This window comes from Phoenix dactylifera, chromosome 2 (assembly GCF_009389715.1).
Source record: "Phoenix dactylifera cultivar Barhee BC4 chromosome 2, palm_55x_up_171113_PBpolish2nd_filt_p, whole genome shotgun sequence".
Taxonomy (NCBI): domain Eukaryota; kingdom Viridiplantae; phylum Streptophyta; class Magnoliopsida; order Arecales; family Arecaceae; genus Phoenix; species Phoenix dactylifera.
This window is the reverse complement of record NC_052393.1, coordinates 12,269,158-12,286,580: the sequence shown is the minus strand read 5'-3', so window position 1 is coordinate 12,286,580 and position 17,423 is coordinate 12,269,158. Positions and strand designations below refer to the sequence as shown.

The 17,423-nt window shown below is 37.3% G+C and overlaps 2 protein-coding genes across 5 annotated transcripts; one reads left to right on the top strand and one right to left on the bottom strand.

The window, feature by feature from the left end:
• The first annotated feature begins 4,629 nt into the window (after window positions 1-4,629).
• LOC103719464 (probable serine/threonine-protein kinase WNK4) lies at window positions 4,630-8,565 on the top strand. 2 transcript variants are annotated; one of them, XM_008808720.4, is made up of 7 exons: window positions 4,630-5,325; window positions 5,692-5,729; window positions 5,851-6,078; window positions 6,159-6,379; window positions 6,822-6,979; window positions 7,079-7,484; window positions 7,565-8,565. In XM_008808720.4, exons 1-7 carry the CDS (start codon window positions 5,257-5,259, stop codon window positions 8,377-8,379), a joined length of 1,935 nt encoding a protein of 644 aa, XP_008806942.1. In that variant the 5' UTR covers window positions 4,630-5,256; the 3' UTR covers window positions 8,380-8,565. The 2 variants fall into 2 exon arrangements, with proteins under 2 accessions (XP_008806942.1, XP_008806941.1); XM_008808719.4 differs by having other exon boundaries at window positions 4,630-5,352.
• Window positions 8,566-9,872: 1,307 nt separating this feature from the next.
• Window positions 9,873-15,489, bottom strand: LOC103719465 (DNA-directed RNA polymerase III subunit RPC10). Of its 3 annotated transcripts, none has more exons than XM_039121827.1 (5): window positions 15,281-15,489; window positions 14,955-15,112; window positions 14,772-14,859; window positions 10,556-10,972; window positions 9,873-10,474 (listed from the first exon to the last, which is right to left on the bottom strand). In XM_039121827.1, exons 2-4 carry the CDS (start codon window positions 15,066-15,068, stop codon window positions 10,842-10,844), a joined length of 333 nt encoding a protein of 110 aa, XP_038977755.1. In that variant the 5' UTR covers window positions 15,069-15,112; window positions 15,281-15,489; the 3' UTR covers window positions 9,873-10,474; window positions 10,556-10,841. The 3 variants fall into 3 exon arrangements, with proteins under 3 accessions (XP_038977755.1, XP_008806944.1, XP_038977741.1); XM_008808722.4 differs by having other exon boundaries at window positions 14,955-15,227; window positions 15,337-15,489; XM_039121813.1 differs by having other exon boundaries at window positions 14,955-15,489.
• Between the last annotated feature and the right edge of the window lie 1,934 nt (window positions 15,490-17,423).

The following is a 17,423-nucleotide window of genomic DNA, read 5'->3' as shown; positions in this document are numbered from 1 at the left end:
GCCAAGGACGCGGAAATGGAGAAAAATGAAAGGGTTGAAAAGAATATATATTATACATTAAAAGAAAAACCGAAAAATAGAAAAATACCGTCGCTGTTGAAGGGTTCGGTCAAGCCGAGGTAAAGAAGGGGAAATTAAACTGATTGAAAAGAATATAGTTTAAACTAGCGCGCGATGTGGGGTACTTTTTTTTTTCCAAGCTATTTTTAGAATACAACCATACAATATAGCAATATAATAAATATAATAAATAAGAAAGTTTTAATCAATAAATTTCTATGAATATATAACCACCTTCACCAGGACACCAACACTGCCTTATGTTGAGAATCAAGATACTCCGTCTAGTAAAATACAAAGAATAGTGGAGAATATACTACTAATTTGTTTGATAATGGACTCCCAAGTTTTTTTTTTTTTTTTTTAAGACACGGACGGGTAATATACATCTCTATTCAACAAAAACAAAAAATAAAATAGCATAGAGCGAAACTAAGATGGATGATGCATAGGTCCACAAGACTTTATTAGAATGCTATGCAACATAAGAAATAAGTCAGTCCGTCGCCCAATTAGCTTCTTTATAGACTTATCTGGCTTCTAGAAACACACTTTCTTAAGCTCCTCCGGATGTCATTAAAGAGAAAGTGGGCAATTGCTATCCCCACCTAACTCTGGATCTATCCAACAATTGTGGTTGAGTGACCTTTGACAATATTGAAGTCTACCCTCAGAACCTGCCTCGCATAGGTAATGCCAACCCAAGCCGTCCTCAACTCCGCACTAGAAACAAAAAATATCAAAGATCAGAGTTCCACTAGTAGCCGCTAATCTAGAGTCCAAGCCTAAGATGACGAAACCAGCTCTCCCTACAACTACCATCCATTATACTACTATCAAAGTTGATCTTGAGGAAGCTCGAGGATAGAAGCTTCCATATGATAAAAACCATCCGAATCACTACAAAAGCAGAAAAGAAATCTCAGATATTTCGAACTATCGCAGTCCCTTCAGTAATAGACAAGTGAATAACTTTAGTGGCTTGTATTAAAGCTCTATCCAGGATAAATCTTACCGAACGCCTACTACATTCAAAGATATAGGCGTTCTTGGCCAGGCTAACATGACAAGCATCGTAGACGCCCAGTGCCCTAGCTTGTATGACATTACAGTATAAGACATACAACGCCACCCCACAGAAGAAAGAAAGGAATCATTTTTACGAAAAAAAAATAGAGGGAAGAAGAGAGAGATGCCGAACCTGATGCGAAAATAGTCGCAGAAGGAAAAAAAATTAAAAAATGAGCACACGCTTAACGACCGCCTACAAGTTACCTTGCGTAAATTACAAATCCAAAGCGAAATTTCTTGGATGCCAATAAACTAAAACTGACTAAAGATAAAACATGAACAACACAAAAAATCTAGTAAAAGGAATTCCAACGAAACTCATTCTAAAATTCAAAAAAGGAACCAATTTTATCGAAAAACAGAAAACGGGAAAGAGAGAGAGCGAGAATTTATGACGTTAAGAGCCGACTCCCATCGGCTATTGGAAATGGAGCGGTGCAGCACCTCAAGAACAGCTCCGGGCCAGGCCTTTGGCTCCATTCCACCCCTCACGAGAAAGCAAGCTAGGCAACCTAATTACTTTGACTCGGAGGATTGAGAGATTTTTTATTAATGCTTGTTATTCACCATGGAATGAAACTATGGTATAGAATGATGATTTAATACCAATAGATGTTCATGTATCAGATACTTTACAAGATAACTAGGAAATAGATGTGACTTTGTGATATATCAATTGGCACTTCTGCATCACCAGCTATATTTAGTTAATAATGCTAACATTTCTTGCGTTTTCTTTTAGCAATACTAAAACTTGTGAATTTTAAATTGCTTGGGAACTTAAATTAAGTAAATTATTTCTAGATGTATATATTCTAATCATAGTCAAGAAAATGTCTTTTTGGCTGCCAAGTTTTATTAAACTAGTCAACATAGAATCTAAGACAAAGAAAGTTGCTGAATATACAACAGTGGTTGTTTCCCATACAACATGCTTTGAAAGCTTATACATTACATAAATAATTAAAAAATGAGTCTTACAAAAGAAATTCCTCTACATGTTGTTAATTGCTTTAATCAATTTGTAAATAGGTTGACTTAAATAAAAATATCCATATGAGAATATACACATCAAGGTCGATAGCATTCCACTTATGCTATGCATCTAATATCAATACAAGAGGAAGAATGTATTTTACGAATTGTTGTAATTCTACTAAATATGAAATAGTCAAGAGGAAAAAAGCAAGAATCCATATCAGTTACTCCATTACAAATCTCTTTAATGATTATAATTCATATGGAACGATGAGATTATGTAGGGCCACAAAAATGTCATTTTAGAGTTGGCCTGACAATTAAAAAGTTTGGCTAAAATGAAGCTGACTTGGGGGATAAAGTATGTTCCAAATTATTGGGGTTATGATAGTACAAATAGAGATACTAGATATCAAATGATGATTTGCTAACAACAGATCGCTTAATTGGTTGGCACCTTTCCCTTGGGCCAGGGCTCATATTTTGGACATTGCACACAAAAAAATATATAAATAAATACTTTGGTGTTACATTGTATATAATGGTGTCTGTGCCCTTCTAGTATTGAATTTGGAATTTAATGCATATTCAGGTAATGGACCTTGAAAGATTAGCTATGGACCGATAGGTGGCTTTCTTTATGGCTGACCACTTCAGTATGGTACTCTAGACCGATATAATGCTTGCTCTGAAGATTTTTCGAGACTTGTTGCTTTCTGAGTCTCTTGGTAATATGAAATATCCATTTTAACATCATATGCTACTTGTAGATATTATAGGATATAGGTTTGACAAATATATTATACATTAGTGAAGTATATGTTCCTATCTCAAGTTCCATTGCTAACCTAGATATATGGAGGCCAATTAACGATAATTGCATTTCTACTAGCAAAAAAAAAAAAAAATGTTGGAGCCTTATGCTTCACCTATTAGTTGAGCTTTAAGGTGAACGGAATTTTATTGGCACAAGATTTTCATTTTAGTACCGTAGAAAAGAAAAGCAAAAGCCTACCTAAATCTTGCCCAATAAATAAGAGTAAAACATTATTAATTTATTTGTTATTTTTATTAACCACATAGCTTAATTACTACTACAATTTTCCAATCACTGGACTGACACAACAGGCAAATGCACATCATTTCTAGTATATATCAAGCCTTTGATCTATTAAACTTTTGACTCATACAAAAATTCAATCACAATTTATTAACACTCATCAACAATTTTACTAAGAGCTACATATGGCACCATGCAACTATTTATTATTTTACCTGAAAATACTATAAGTGTTGGTAGATGAAAACTAGCTATATGTGGTGTGAATTATAAAAAGCTCCACTTCAAAATGAATGAGCTCTAAATTGAATGTGCAAGTCTTTAAGAGTACCAACAAATGATGTGAGATAGGATTCGTAATATCAGAAAAAAGAAAAGAAAAGTTAGAGACACTTAATCCCGAAGATTTGGGGGATTGGCAGTGTTGCCATTATATCCGGACCGAGGTAGGAGTACAACTCGGATGTCCTTGAGGTCAGCTAGAGACCGACTGTGCAAGCTGGTTGAGATGTTAGGTGCTGGACTCCTCTGCTGAGTGGCTTACAAGAAGTTCACTTATCGAAGTATTTCTGACGGAGATCCTCCGATATCTAAGTCAAAACAACAAGATAACAATAGGAAAGAGAGATTTCAGCAAAGTGAGGACTCTGTAAAAAGAGTAGCGTATTGCATATCTCAGGTCCCGAGGCAGTGGCTGGTGGTACGGCCGTGGTGCAAGGGTCAGTCCGTGTGGACAGAATACGGTGCAGGTCTGATGCAAAACATGGGGCTACCATGATCACGGACTATCAAGATTGTCGGTTGTTGGGGATGTCAACCCTTGTCGACGCGTGCCGGTTGTTCTCCGTAGCTAGCGACTCCTCAGTTGAAGCCGAAGTCGTTCACCTCGATTTATATCTGAGAACAGAGAATTCGGTCAAGCTCGAGGTCAAGGTGTCCAGTATTTCTTCATCGGGTAGTATTAAGAGATAGGCTATCCCTACTTTGTTGTTCATTATACACGAGCAACTTCTATGAAAAGAAAAGAAAAACTAAATCAAATATATATACATATACATCCTCGATTTTAAGTAAATATTAGTAGCATTATGATTGAACAATTTATAGCAATATGCATATAAGTTTAGCATTGATTAAAAAAATTGGGTGCACGATATGGTGAGATTCCTAAGTCGGAATACCTCTTGAAAGGTAGGAGTTACCTTCTATCCAAAAAAAAAAAACAACCCCGACAACCCGGCCTCCAACCCTGACATTTTCAGATCTGGCTCCTCTTTTGGACCCAATTCAAACCAGCCGGATCAACCACTTCGCACGCCCAAACGTACCAATCGTGGGGCCCACAGGATTCTGCCCTCGCCTGGTCAGAATTTGTAGGTTCCAAATTGGCGTCTCCCCTTTCACTGTCCAGGTCGGAAAATATAGCAAGAGGCCAAAAAGGGGACGTTGGTTGGAATGAAATGCCTCTCGCCTGACCCTCCCCTCCGCCACCGAACATTTGTCGGCTCCTTCCTTCTTTTCCGCTCCCCACCAATCTCTCATCTTCTTTCCCTTCCTCCATTAGCATCAGATTCAGAGGGTTTTGTTTTTCGTTTCTTCCCGTCCTTCCAATAAAACCTATCCATCTCTCTTCTTTTCTTTCTCCCCCTTCTCTTTTTTCTTCCCTCTCCACACTTCTTCTTTCTTTTCTTTTATATCAATAATGGGTGGCTTTGTCTCATCTTCCTAGTATCGAGCTGCGCGGCTCCGTGCTCCCCGAATAGAAAGAGAGGAGGATGGTGGTTTCTTGGAATTGGGAAGAGACTTTGGTGAGAAAATGAGGGACAGGGGCCGGTCAATTGCGGGTGGGGATATGGATCTGGGCTCGTCGGAGATCCCAACAGTCGGATGCCGGTTCCGCCTGCGGTCGGCGTTCGATTCGTTCTCCGTCGCTTCCGAGTCGTTCTCTGAAGGCTGCCGTCGGGTTGCGATCGGGTTTGTGGCTCAGGCCAAGCGGCGACCTTTGGAGAATTGATTGCTATTTCTCTCTCCTCCTGTCTTTTTATAGACTATTATACGCACCTCTTGCTAGTGTCTGTTCTTCGGAAATGGATCGCTATAGATTTGGGTTTCCGAGGGACGTGGGCGGTGGCGATTCGGATGCAGAGTGTGTCGAGGTTGATCCTACCGGGCGATACATCCGTGTATCTCCATTCACCCTTTTTTTTCCCTTTGAAATTGAATTGGATCTATTGTTTCGGTATTGTTTTATTTGCTTGAATGAATAATTGCTTACTTAGCATCGCTTGGTTTGTAAAATTCTTATTTTTGTGATACAATCGATCCATTGATGCTTTCATCATTCGAAATATGCTGAATTGATGTTAATAGTCAAGTCAATGTTCATTTCCGATGATGATTTTGTTCAAGCGAGCATCTCATCGTTTGGATTCTGTTGCAAATTGATTATTTGTTTTCAAGTCATAGAATAATTTGTCTGATATTACATTTATTTGTTTTCCATGTTGTTTCGGTGCTTGCAGTACAAGGAGATCCTGGGGAGAGGAGCATTCAAGACAGTGTATCTATCGACAACCCTTGTCTTGGTCCTTTATTTTGTTGTCTTGCACTTTCCTCTAAATAATTTGTTGCCAGTAATGGCTATATATCATACATTTCTGACACATATCTCCACCATGTAGTTATAAAGCATTTGACGAGGTCGATGGGATAGAAGTTGCATGGAACCAAGTCAGAATTGATGAGGTGCTGCAATCTCCAGACAACCTCGAAAGGTTGTATTCTGAAGTTCATCTGTTGAAGTCTCTAAAGCATGAAAACATTATCAAGTTTTATAACTCATGGGTGGATGATCAGAAGAAGACCATTAACATCATTACTGAGCTATTCACTTCCGGAAGCCTAAGGCAGTAAGTACTTGTTGTACTACTGTTACCTTTTAGTTGGCTAGGTTATATCTATAACTGGATTTTATTTTGTAAATTTGCAGATACCGTAAAAAGCATAAACATGTGGATATGAAGGCAATAAAAAAGTGGGCAAGGCAGATTCTTCGGGGCCTGGAATACCTTCACAGCCACAGACCTCCTATTCTTCATAGAGATTTGAAGTGTGACAACATCTTTGTCAATGGAAATCATGGAGAAGTTAAAATTGGAGATCTTGGATTGGCTATTGTCATGCAACGGCCTACAGCTCGTAGTGTCATCGGTAAAATCTCATTCTTATTCGTCCATTTCTGTTAAAGACAATATTATGCATGTAATGATGTTGTGTGTGTGTGCGCGTGCAACAGGGAGGGGGGGAAGCGTATACTTATGTTACTATTATGTTATCTAAATTGAAACTCTAACTATTCATGAATAAATTCTCAAATAATCTTTTATATTATTTTGAAAATTTTTAGTTGTTCATAACAAGAATTTCGTGACTAACTCATGAATTTCTCATGATATATATCTAGTTTATTTATTAATTGTGCCACTTTCATTTGTTTTTTTTTGTTGTTGTTGTTGTCTCTCGTGCTTATTATATTTTGCGTGCTATTTTTTGTATCATCTATATCTTTTGTTGTATAAACTTGTTGATAAATTTATCTATTAGTTCAAACACTCATAGCTTTTATTTGATATTTTTGTGATAATGCATGTAGGTACACCTGAATTTATGGCCCCAGAACTTTATGAAGAGGAATATAATGAATTGGTTGATATTTATTCTTTTGGAATGTGCATGTTGGAAATGGTTACTCTTGAATATCCTTACAGTGAATGCAGAAATCCAGCTCAAATTTATAAGAAAGTAACCTCTGTAAGTTTATTAATTTTTTAACAGTTTATATAATTGGCAATGGCATTTGTGTTAATTTGTGTTTTCTTTGAAATCATCTTTCTTGGGTTCTCTTTGCAGGGGATCAAGCCTGCAGCACTTGCTAAAGTTACGGATCCCCAAGTAAGACAATTTATTGAAAAATGTTTGGTTTCTGCTTCCGAGAGATTGCCTGCAAAGGAGCTCTTGAAAGACCCGTTTCTTCAATATAATAATTTGAAGGAGGCTGTTTTTGATCATGTTGATTCATCAAATGTTAAACCAAAAGTATTGATTTCACATTCAAAACAATTGTCAATGGAAATAGACTGGGATAATAAGTCAGTTCCAGGGAGCTCTGGTACTGGTACAGAGAATAACAACATGACTCCACGTGCGCCAATATTAGAGTTCCGAAGAATAAATGGGAATAACGAATTCAGGCTGAAAGGAGAAAAAAATGATGACAGCTCAATCTCGTTGATCTTGCGTATTGCTGATTCATGTGGTAAGGTTCAATGATAATGACCAAGCAATAGTGAGCTGGATTTTATGTTTATCTATTATTCTTTTATTTTGTTTTTTCAGGTCATGCAAGAAACATCCATTTTCTCTTTTATTTGGATTCTGATACAGCGCTTTCAGTTGCTGGTGAAATGGTGGAACAACTGGATTTATCTGATTATGATGTTATTTTTATAGCTGATTTTATTGATTTCTTAATCATTAAACTTGTACCTGGCTGGCAATCTTCTACTCATCACTCTTTAAGTGGGCCTTTGAGCATGTACAGGCAATCAAGTCAACTTTCATCCGATTATTATTCAAATCCACGACATTCAATTGCTTCGGTTGAGATAGGGTATGAACAAGCTGTTCTCTCTCAGTTGAATATGGGAAGCTCAGCAAGGGATCTTGTGCAAGTTGATGATGGCATATCAGACAAGAAGATGGAAGAGAAATGGTCAAATATTAATTATAATTCTAATTTCAATGGTTTAAATGGAGGAGAAAAAGTTTCTCAAGGGTCAGCTACGTCAGTACTCTTTGCTGAAAGCTATAGAAGTTTAAGTGGGCATACTGATGTTGACTCAACAATTTTGGATGATGACGGGTGTAAAGAAGATAAAAATTGTAACATTAGGGAGGGGCTTTCTTCAAATGGTTATGTTAGCAAATTGGAGTTGCCTTTTTCGAACTTAGGAGAACCTTGTGACAATCCAAATTCGCTAAGCGGTTCTTCATCATTGTCCCTGATTGATAAAGAGCAGAAAGAGTTGAAGGTGGAGCTTGAAATTATTGAAGCTCAATACCAGCATTGGTTTCATGAACTGTCAAGGATGCGGGAGGAAGCTCTGGAGAATGCTAGAAAGAGGTGGCTGATGATGAAGAGAGATGGTTGATTGTATCATTCTCATCCTTCATCTCGGTAGCTTTTTTCTTTCGTTCGTTCTTTCTTTCTTTTTTGCTCATTTAGATGTGTTGAGCATTTTATTTGAATCACCGTTAGTGTTTTCATTGTACAGTTCATGCTGAGTTTGTTGATAAATATGCTTCCATGATATGAGTTGAAATTTAAGTTCATGTAACGTGCATTTTTTGTGGTTGGTTTGATGGTAAACTGATGCAACTCAAGTGAAACACTGCATGCTTGTATGCATATTTTGTTCTTTATATTGATTGGCTTTCAGCATATAAATTCTAGATCTTAGATATGGTGTGACAAAATATCATTCTTTTTTTCCTTGGGAAATGAAAACCATACTTTTAGAGCAGATGGTCTATAATAATCAAGATCAAATCTTCATTAAATGACAAAGCTAGGAAAGATGGTGAAGAGTGGGTCCAAAGTATTCTTCTCTTTCCAATTGGCAAATGTATGAGCACATCGAATAGTTGGTGTTCCATTGCATCATCAGTCTTCAAACCCTTTATTGCTGTCATGTATGATTAAATTGATAGAGATGCTTCGCATTTGGGCGAGTTCATATTCTCTCCTTTTTTTTGATAAAAAATTATTTGAAGCTCCCTTGCGTATAAAAATGGTGCTGTTCACACTGAAAATGTGACTCCTGGTTAAAGATTGGACTCTTCCAGACATTCTTGATTGAACAAGATGATAAAGTAGCTGGTGATCATCCAGGCATCCTAAGAGAGCACCTAGTCTGCTGTTATGTCAGTTTGCCATTTAATCATAGCATTTTTCTTAAATTTCATTTTAATCGGGAGCCATGAGCTGTCTCTGCCTCATCTTTTCAGGGGTAATTTGATTTGCAAATTATCTGCACAGATCCTATTTGGACGGTGCTGGTGACCTTTTAAAAGGTGGCTCTTATAATATGACTCATATATATATATATATATATATATATATATATATATATATATATATATATATATTCTTTAGTTGATATGTACAACATTCCACTATATTCCACTTCACTTGTTTCTAAATCACAGTAACTGCATGTCTTAGTTATATTTTACTACAATAACAAACCTCTTTCATTTTCTTGCTACATTTCAGAGTTGGACTTTGGCTTCATGATTCCCACCACCATGCCACTTAACAGAAATTATAGAGAATATTGCATCTGCATATTTGTGACATGGTTCTAAGCTAACATGACAATGCGTAATTGGAAGTGATTAAGAAAGATGTACTGACATGTGTGCGTAAGAGAGTATGCAGCCTTTGCATGGTTATAGTGCTACGAATAACCTTTCAAGAATCTATAAAGAAAGTTAAAAACGCCTCCATGTTAGCCTGTTCTTCCGCTTCAATCATTGCTTCAACTTTTTGAAAGAAAATAAGTGCCATGGCATCAACAAAGTGAAATTCCATATGCTGACTGTTTTACCAACATGTTTAATTGGTGATAAATAATCAAATAACTTTTCATGATAAGGCCTCATTCTGAGGAAATTTTTATTGAGAGCTTCACATTTTCCTATTTATTGAGCAGATCAACCTCCAGTAAATTCCCTGTAGTCAAAGGAATGGTAGCACTATTCAATCACCAAATGATCAGGTTGCATCGTTCTCATGTTTTAAAAAAAATAGTCATGAAACATTTGCCCTATCTTTTGGTAACAATAAAACATTTAGTACCTCCATTTAGTACCCATACTAATGTAGAGGGTGATGGAATGATCCATGGAGATCCTTCTTCTGCGACTTGAAAGATACTTTGGTCATTTCTCAAGAGTTGGTTTCCTCAGGTGGATAGTAATTTTTGCTACAATCATCTCATTTCCCCTTGGATCCTCATCCACCAGATGTGTAGGAGTGAGAATATTAACAAATGATTGCAAACGCTGTACACGGGGCTGAGGATCATTATCCAATGGGAAAAGCAGCAGCATGACCAAAACTTTCCATTTGGAAGCACCAGGGATAGCACATCATTTCCCCCTTTGTTATGCAGGAGCCTTTCAGTTGGAAGCAGCTCATCTAAGCTCATCAAACACTTCGCTGCTGCGATGGTCATTAACAAGCTGAAACTAACAGTATTCAGGCTTGCTAGGGCGAAAACAGAACTAAATGCACAAAGAGGAATAGGCACTTTCCAAACCTACCTTGGAAATGGGACATTATCTCTCCTTCCAGTCAAGATCAGATGATGCAGGTATAATCAATAAAGGGAACAAGACGAAACAAAACGACATCTCAAATATGGAAGGAAGACATCTGCAAATTAGTAGCATATGCAAATTAAGGACGAAAGACATTTAAAATGTTGGAATCATTTTTTCCTTGTCAAGTAATGGTCTTGCATGCCGAAACACTAAAATCAAATATCACGATTTGCAGGGAATTCTTTAGCATGCAAAGAATGCAAGAGCAGATGCAGGTGTCAAAAGATCAGTCATCTCTCCATTCAAATTGACATCCCTCATTGCAGCACATGTAAAATGTTGTCATGGGCTCATCAGCAGATCGGATTTGCATCTGCCTGAAGTATGCTTCTCCATGATGACATCTTGGACAGGTTGCTGCAAGATAAAAAGCATAGAATTTGTCAGCCAGCATAATCAAGTTTGTAAAAACAACTCATAAAGCCCTTCTTAACTATCAATAAATGCTATACGGGTTTCCTCCAAAAAACCAAATGCTAAACAAGGGAAAGGTGCAATCTGAATCAGCTTGCTTCAAAGTGCTCTAATTTATCCGACAAATTGTCCTGGCTCCCTTTCAAAGAAGAAGGAGATGGTGGCGTCTTGAACAGAGGAAAAATATGGCTAGCTTCAGCAAACTTAGAAAACATGAGGAAAATAAGAAACTATTGAACACTTGTGAATGCTCCAGCATACTTCATGTTCTTGACCTTAAAGTCACACGCCCCCACCATCACAAAACATCCATTAATTGTGAAAAAAGGACATATTGGATCCAAAAAATTAGCAGTCCTGAATTTATTTTCACTCAAGGTTTTAAATGTGCACAAGGAGAGATCTAAAAGTAAGGCTATGAGTGCCTCAGAGGGCCAAATCACTAGGAGTTGTGTTATTAGGTGGTTCACACAACAAAATGATGGAATCAATAATTCCCAGTTAAAAATTGACTGGAGAATAATATAGTCTTGCAGACAAATCTTGTTTGATAAGTTTGGCTCCTCAAGAAAAATATGGTTAGAGTGAAGGAGTTTTCTTCTCAAACTGATAGTCTGCACTGTCAAAAAGAGAGCCTGCAGACTCTATACTGAACCTTTGCAGGAAAATCCTTATTACTCAATTAGGTGGAAAATGTTGAGTGAGAACTACATCATTGAGAGAAACAGATGGAGTAATGCTTGTAAGTAGTTAGTGGTTAAGAAGGAAGGTGTAATAGAGACGAGCAGTGTTACCTTTTTTTTGAGAAATAACAAGCAATGCTACTTAAGTACATGGGATTGGTGATCATAAGTGTCTCAGTGTCTGACAATTTCAACCTCTGGATAACTCAACATGGCTGCACTCATGTATAATGCATTATACGAATATATAAATTAATTGATATACAATACTGCTAATTAAGTTGATTAGCGAATGGTACTTCTTAAAAGAAATAGCTATATAAGAACTGGGTAGGACATCTCGTTAGAAGTATTCAGCACTTCAAACTGTTAAAAATTTGAAGTCTCATTAGTTGAACCAAATGTCCATTGAAACTCCACTTTAAAAGGTTGTGCCAATTGCTGATACTTCGGTGATGTAAGCAAGACACTCCATTTCTGAGATGCCAAGGTGTTAGTGTCATGTTGTACCATGTCCATGTTTCCAGAACTTTTGGCAGTTACAAAATTCTAGAAACTAACTAATGATAAAAAGAATGCTCAAGCACATTTATTCTTTCCTGTAGGGAGGCCAAAGCCTAATAGACAACTAAAAGGTGATAGAAGCCTGACATAAGATTTCTAACTGCAGTATTTCTGAAGCTGAAGTTTAGTTAGATAACCATTTGACAGTTTCCAGTATTAGAAATAGTTGACCAGATAGCTAATCAGCTGCCTGGTTGGCTTCATCAGCAAGGTCCACAGGACATGTTGGTGATGCCCATGCAATTCGGAGTGTGAGTCAGAAGATTATGAATCCAGTTAGTCATAGTGCTTAAGTCATTTATAAATGAAATGGCTGAAGGTGTGATGGTGAAAGGCTTCTCTAATCGCACCATAATTCAGTCAAAATAAAGGTGCAACTAAAGTAAACACAACTAGTAAGGAAAATGCTACTAGACCAATCTTGATTACATGGCCAGGCCAAGACCACACATCTGAAACTTGATGAAGATCTTATGTAATACAAAGTGCTCGTACAATTGCTATCACATACGAAGTACTTCGTTCCAGCATTATGCAGTTTCTAGCAAAACCATGTAATTAAATCTCTCATGACTTGGACTAGCACTATGCCTATATGAAAGGCATCATGGAAATGATATTTGAGATTGTTAGTCTTTTCATTGACTGTTTCTGAACCACTTACAAGCTTTACATTCAATTTCGTTAGACTCTCAAGGAAATTGAGAGTAGGTTCTAGTGCATATAAAAAGTCTCTAGTAGAATATTAATGGGAAAACGATGTTTAATTATAAGTTCCATCAGCATTAGCAAACCTTGATACAGGCCAGGTACAAATAGTTTGCGCTGTCTTTATCAATCCATGGCTCCTAAACTCAAAACATGTATTCCAGCAGGATCATGTCAAAGCAGACATCAGTTTTCAAGATCATCTAAAGTCTCTCATTGGGGGTGGGGGGAGGGGGGTGGACCATAATAATTCTTTCAACACTTTCCATAAGTGCTTTAATGATCCAACATCCGATTTGTTCTATGTGTTGGATGTCGCCAAAGTCCAACCAACTGGGGGCGTTTTTTGTGACTTGACGAAGATGAAGTTGCGTCTCTTTGGTCTTTTAAGAGTTAAGGCCAGTCCAACCAATTGCTCCCATCTAGTGTCATCCATTCCTGAACAAAAGAGATGTGGTTTGTTCTGTGCCTGTTCAGTCACTTCTGAATAACTCCTTAAGAGTTAATGGGAAAAGCTCGAATCTAAATTATCACAACGAAACTGTCTCCAAAGGCGCATGAATGAAAACGAAACTTTGCCTTATCAGTGTGATATAAGAATTTTCAGTTATCAAGAAAGGAACAACTCCCATCAATCTTTGGAACCTTTGGAACTAAAGCTTCTAGAAATCATTTTTTAAAGGCCTTCACCTATGTTTCCTTTGTTGAATACCAAAGTCATTATTATCGTTTACCTATCTCAACATCCTCTCTTTTGCTATGCTCGTCTTAGTTAGTTTGCCCTTATTTCCTCAGACTTCTAATGTAAGTAAAAGTATTTGTTTCAAGGCCTATTAAATGTAAAAACTCAAAAAAAAAAAGGGCTGAATTTGTCAAACTTGTATAGATTTGTATGTCTCCTCAGAAAAAAAGGGGAGGAAACTGGCATTAATGGCAGATGTGCAGCTTTTAAAGTTGAATATAGAGAACAGGGAGAGCAGAAAAAATTGGAAGCTATGCTGCTTGAAGATGATGACACTTGGGGCATAAGTCAATACAAAAATTAGATATGATAACTGCAATTGTTTCCATGGTTCATAAGATATAAAACATAAGAATAAATTTGAACATATTGGATTTACATGACATGTAAACAGAGCATGAGGCTAAAAACATGACATAACATAGGAAAGGAGGAAGAAACTTGGATGAATGAATATTACAAGACCCACGGCTCCAATCTAGACGAACTTGACTGATACTGATAAACACCACAAAAAATGATTATATTATCCATTACAATAACCAGAGCTGTCAATAATTTGACAATGGACCCAAGGGAGTTAAGAACATGGAAAAGATGGGGCGTTAGTAATCAAGAAGAGGAACCACTTCTTGACATGTCATTATGAGTATAAGCCACTGTCTGTGGACTAAAGAATTTGACATCTGAATTTGGCATCACAAGTTCCAAGATTTTAAATGATGAGAACTCCCAAGTACTAAAAATTTGCTTTCTTTTTTGTTAAAAGAAAGTTTTTGTTGGTATTGAAATCATCATGTTAGAAGAACTAGCACCCAAGAACTATTTAGAACAAATAAAAAACAGGCGGAGAAGCAAACGTATATCAGCACATGCCCTAAGACGAGAAAAATTATTCCGGAAATGCTTTCTTGATCAAACTCTGCTTACACAGGAGCAATGAATAGGTCCAGATAAACAATCTAGCCTAAAAGGCAAAGCATAAAGAAAACGAGAAGCAATCATTCCGAAAACCGTTAATGAAACCAAGTTCAGAAGCACTTACTTCCGGTTTTGGGAGCGAACTTCATGGCATCCGATCCACTAAAAATGGGCTCCAATTCTTTCTTCACCAGATGCTCTTTCTTAACAATCTAAGCCAAGCCCAAGCAAAGTTATACAAGAGGGAATGATGGAAGAGAAAGAGAGAGAGAGAGACAGAGGAGGAGAAGAGAGAGAGGCCGTTCACCTTGTTCTCGATGGGGCAGACGTAAGGGCAGGTGGGGCAGAAGAGCCGCAGCTTCCGCCCGCTGTTTGCCGGCTCGATCTGCAGCAACATCGCGCACGTCGGGCAGAATTCCATCGCCGACAACCACCTTCAAAAACTCCCTGCTTTCTCCCTCTTTCCTGGAAAAAGAAATTGGGATGATTTCTGTTTGCTTATTTATGATAAGGGAAAAATTGGCGGCTCTTCTTGAAAAGTTGGAAAGCTTCGAGTGTTCGATATCACAGCATCTCTGCTCTGCGAGAGGAGTTTAAGATCAAATCAAGAAGTGGGAAGAAAAATCTAATTACGATTTAAGGAGGGAGCTTAGAAAGTTTTGGACGTCGAGAAGGCGGAATGCTCGTACTTCGATTTCTCGATTTCTCGGTTAGGACGTAACAGAAGCCTAAACCCTACTGGGAGAGAGATTTCCTCGGCCTGAAACGCAGTGGGGAGTTTGCGGGATTGGCAAGCCTCGACCAGGACTCGGGCCATCCAACCCACCACGAAAACCGGGCTCCAGCCTACGATTTAATGACCGAACCGGGTAGGCCCAAACCCAACCCATCGTACCTGTTTACCCTAGCTTGCAGCACTACCTACAAAATAAAATTTTTCAGAGAATTTTTCAAATAAAATACACCTTTTTGCAAATTCAAAATCATTTTAATCTTTTTTGGGAACAATAGTAGCCTTAAGCCTTCGAGATTTGATTTTTTTCGCCTTATGATGTAAGCATGTTAAAAACTTGGGACAAGTTTTTCAATTACCTTTTGTACAAGTTTTAAACAGGATTTATAAAGTTTTATGAAGAACAGGATTCAAAAATACAACTAATATGACAGTTGGTTTATAAAATTATTCAATAATAATTATAAAATAAATAACTAATACTATAACTTATTGGAGTATAATAAATGAGCATGTTAATATATCGACAAACTTGCAAAAATCAGTTATAAAAGATTTTTGTGAAAATTCTATTTAGAATTTATGCTGGACCAACTTGTGCATTGGTGAGCTAGTGTAAAAGAGTGCTTCTAGCCCTTCAGGTCAGATTTCTTCTTGTTATACTGGCACAATGAGAACTTGCACAAGTTTTTAATATCTTTTGCATGCACAAATTATTAACATCTTTATTCAAGTTTTGCATAAGTTTTACGTGGATTTATAAAGAACAGAGTTTAAGAATCCATTATAAAATTTACCATTAATAAATATATAGAATAAACAGCTAAAACTAAGGTTTGTTAGAGCACGACAAATAGGTAAAATATAAAGCTAACATATTGGTAAATGTGTACAAAATCCATGTAGGCTTTCTACTATACTAATTATAGTATGAAATCATGTATTCATAATTTTATGTGGATTATATTTAGAAGTTGTGCATGTTGGTGCAGGATGACAGACAATTTTGTTCTAGTTTGGTAAATTTATACTAGATTTGCAAAAAAATAGAAAAAATAATATTAAATCTGTGAATTGAAAAGTAATTATTTTTTTCTTGCAAAATCCTCAATTTTCTAACATGTAAGACATAAAAAAATTCTAGTCCTCCCAGGACAAACAATTGCTAATATAGAAAATAAATTTAAGATTTTTAAGTAGACCCCAGCGCCGGTCTTATTCTTGAAGTGATAAATTAGCGGTGCGGTTCATTTGGCTTGCCTCCCTTCTCGTTCTCTTCCCAACCCATGCCAGTAACATCATGTCTTTGCACCCACGTAAAAAACAAAAAAAAAAACAAATTTTTTTTTTTTGAAAAAGATGGGTAGGGGAGGGGGGATTGGGGGGGAGGGCAGGATGAATTCCTAATGGACAGTGGAACCAAGCAACCACCCCCTCGATGACCAATCCCGAATTCCTTCCAAAGTTATCTTAGCTCCGAGCCCCTCCCCCCTAACCCTAAGCCCCAATGGGAAATACCTAAAATAACAGCTGCTTAAGAAAAAGCTCCAAGCCGAGCTGATACAACATCTGCCATCAATTAAAGTCGGTCCGAAAGCAACAGGTTTCATACCCCTTCGAGACCATTCACAAAATATATTGGATTACATAGAGCCGTTGAAGAAAAGGAAAGCAGATCAGTTTCATCGGGTTATTTCCAGTCTAATCTAGAATCAACACCAAACGAAGCTTCATCTTAACACTAAAATCAAAAATGGAATGTTTGAGGAGGAGATCCCAGAGACACCTTCAATGTAACCCTTTAGATCCTGACTTGATCAGAGAAGAGATCAGGGCGGTTAGGGAGTATGTGGAACTTAGCAGGGCCGAGGTTATTCAATACTCGACCGATCCTTAATCCTAACCCTCGGAAGACTACACCAACTAGTTGGCTATGTAAAAAGAGAGTAATGCATTCATTGAAAAAGGAATACAGCGGAGAAGCCTCTTATCTCCGGTTCTTGATTTCTCAATTCAAATAAACATAAAACAGCTTACGTTTTA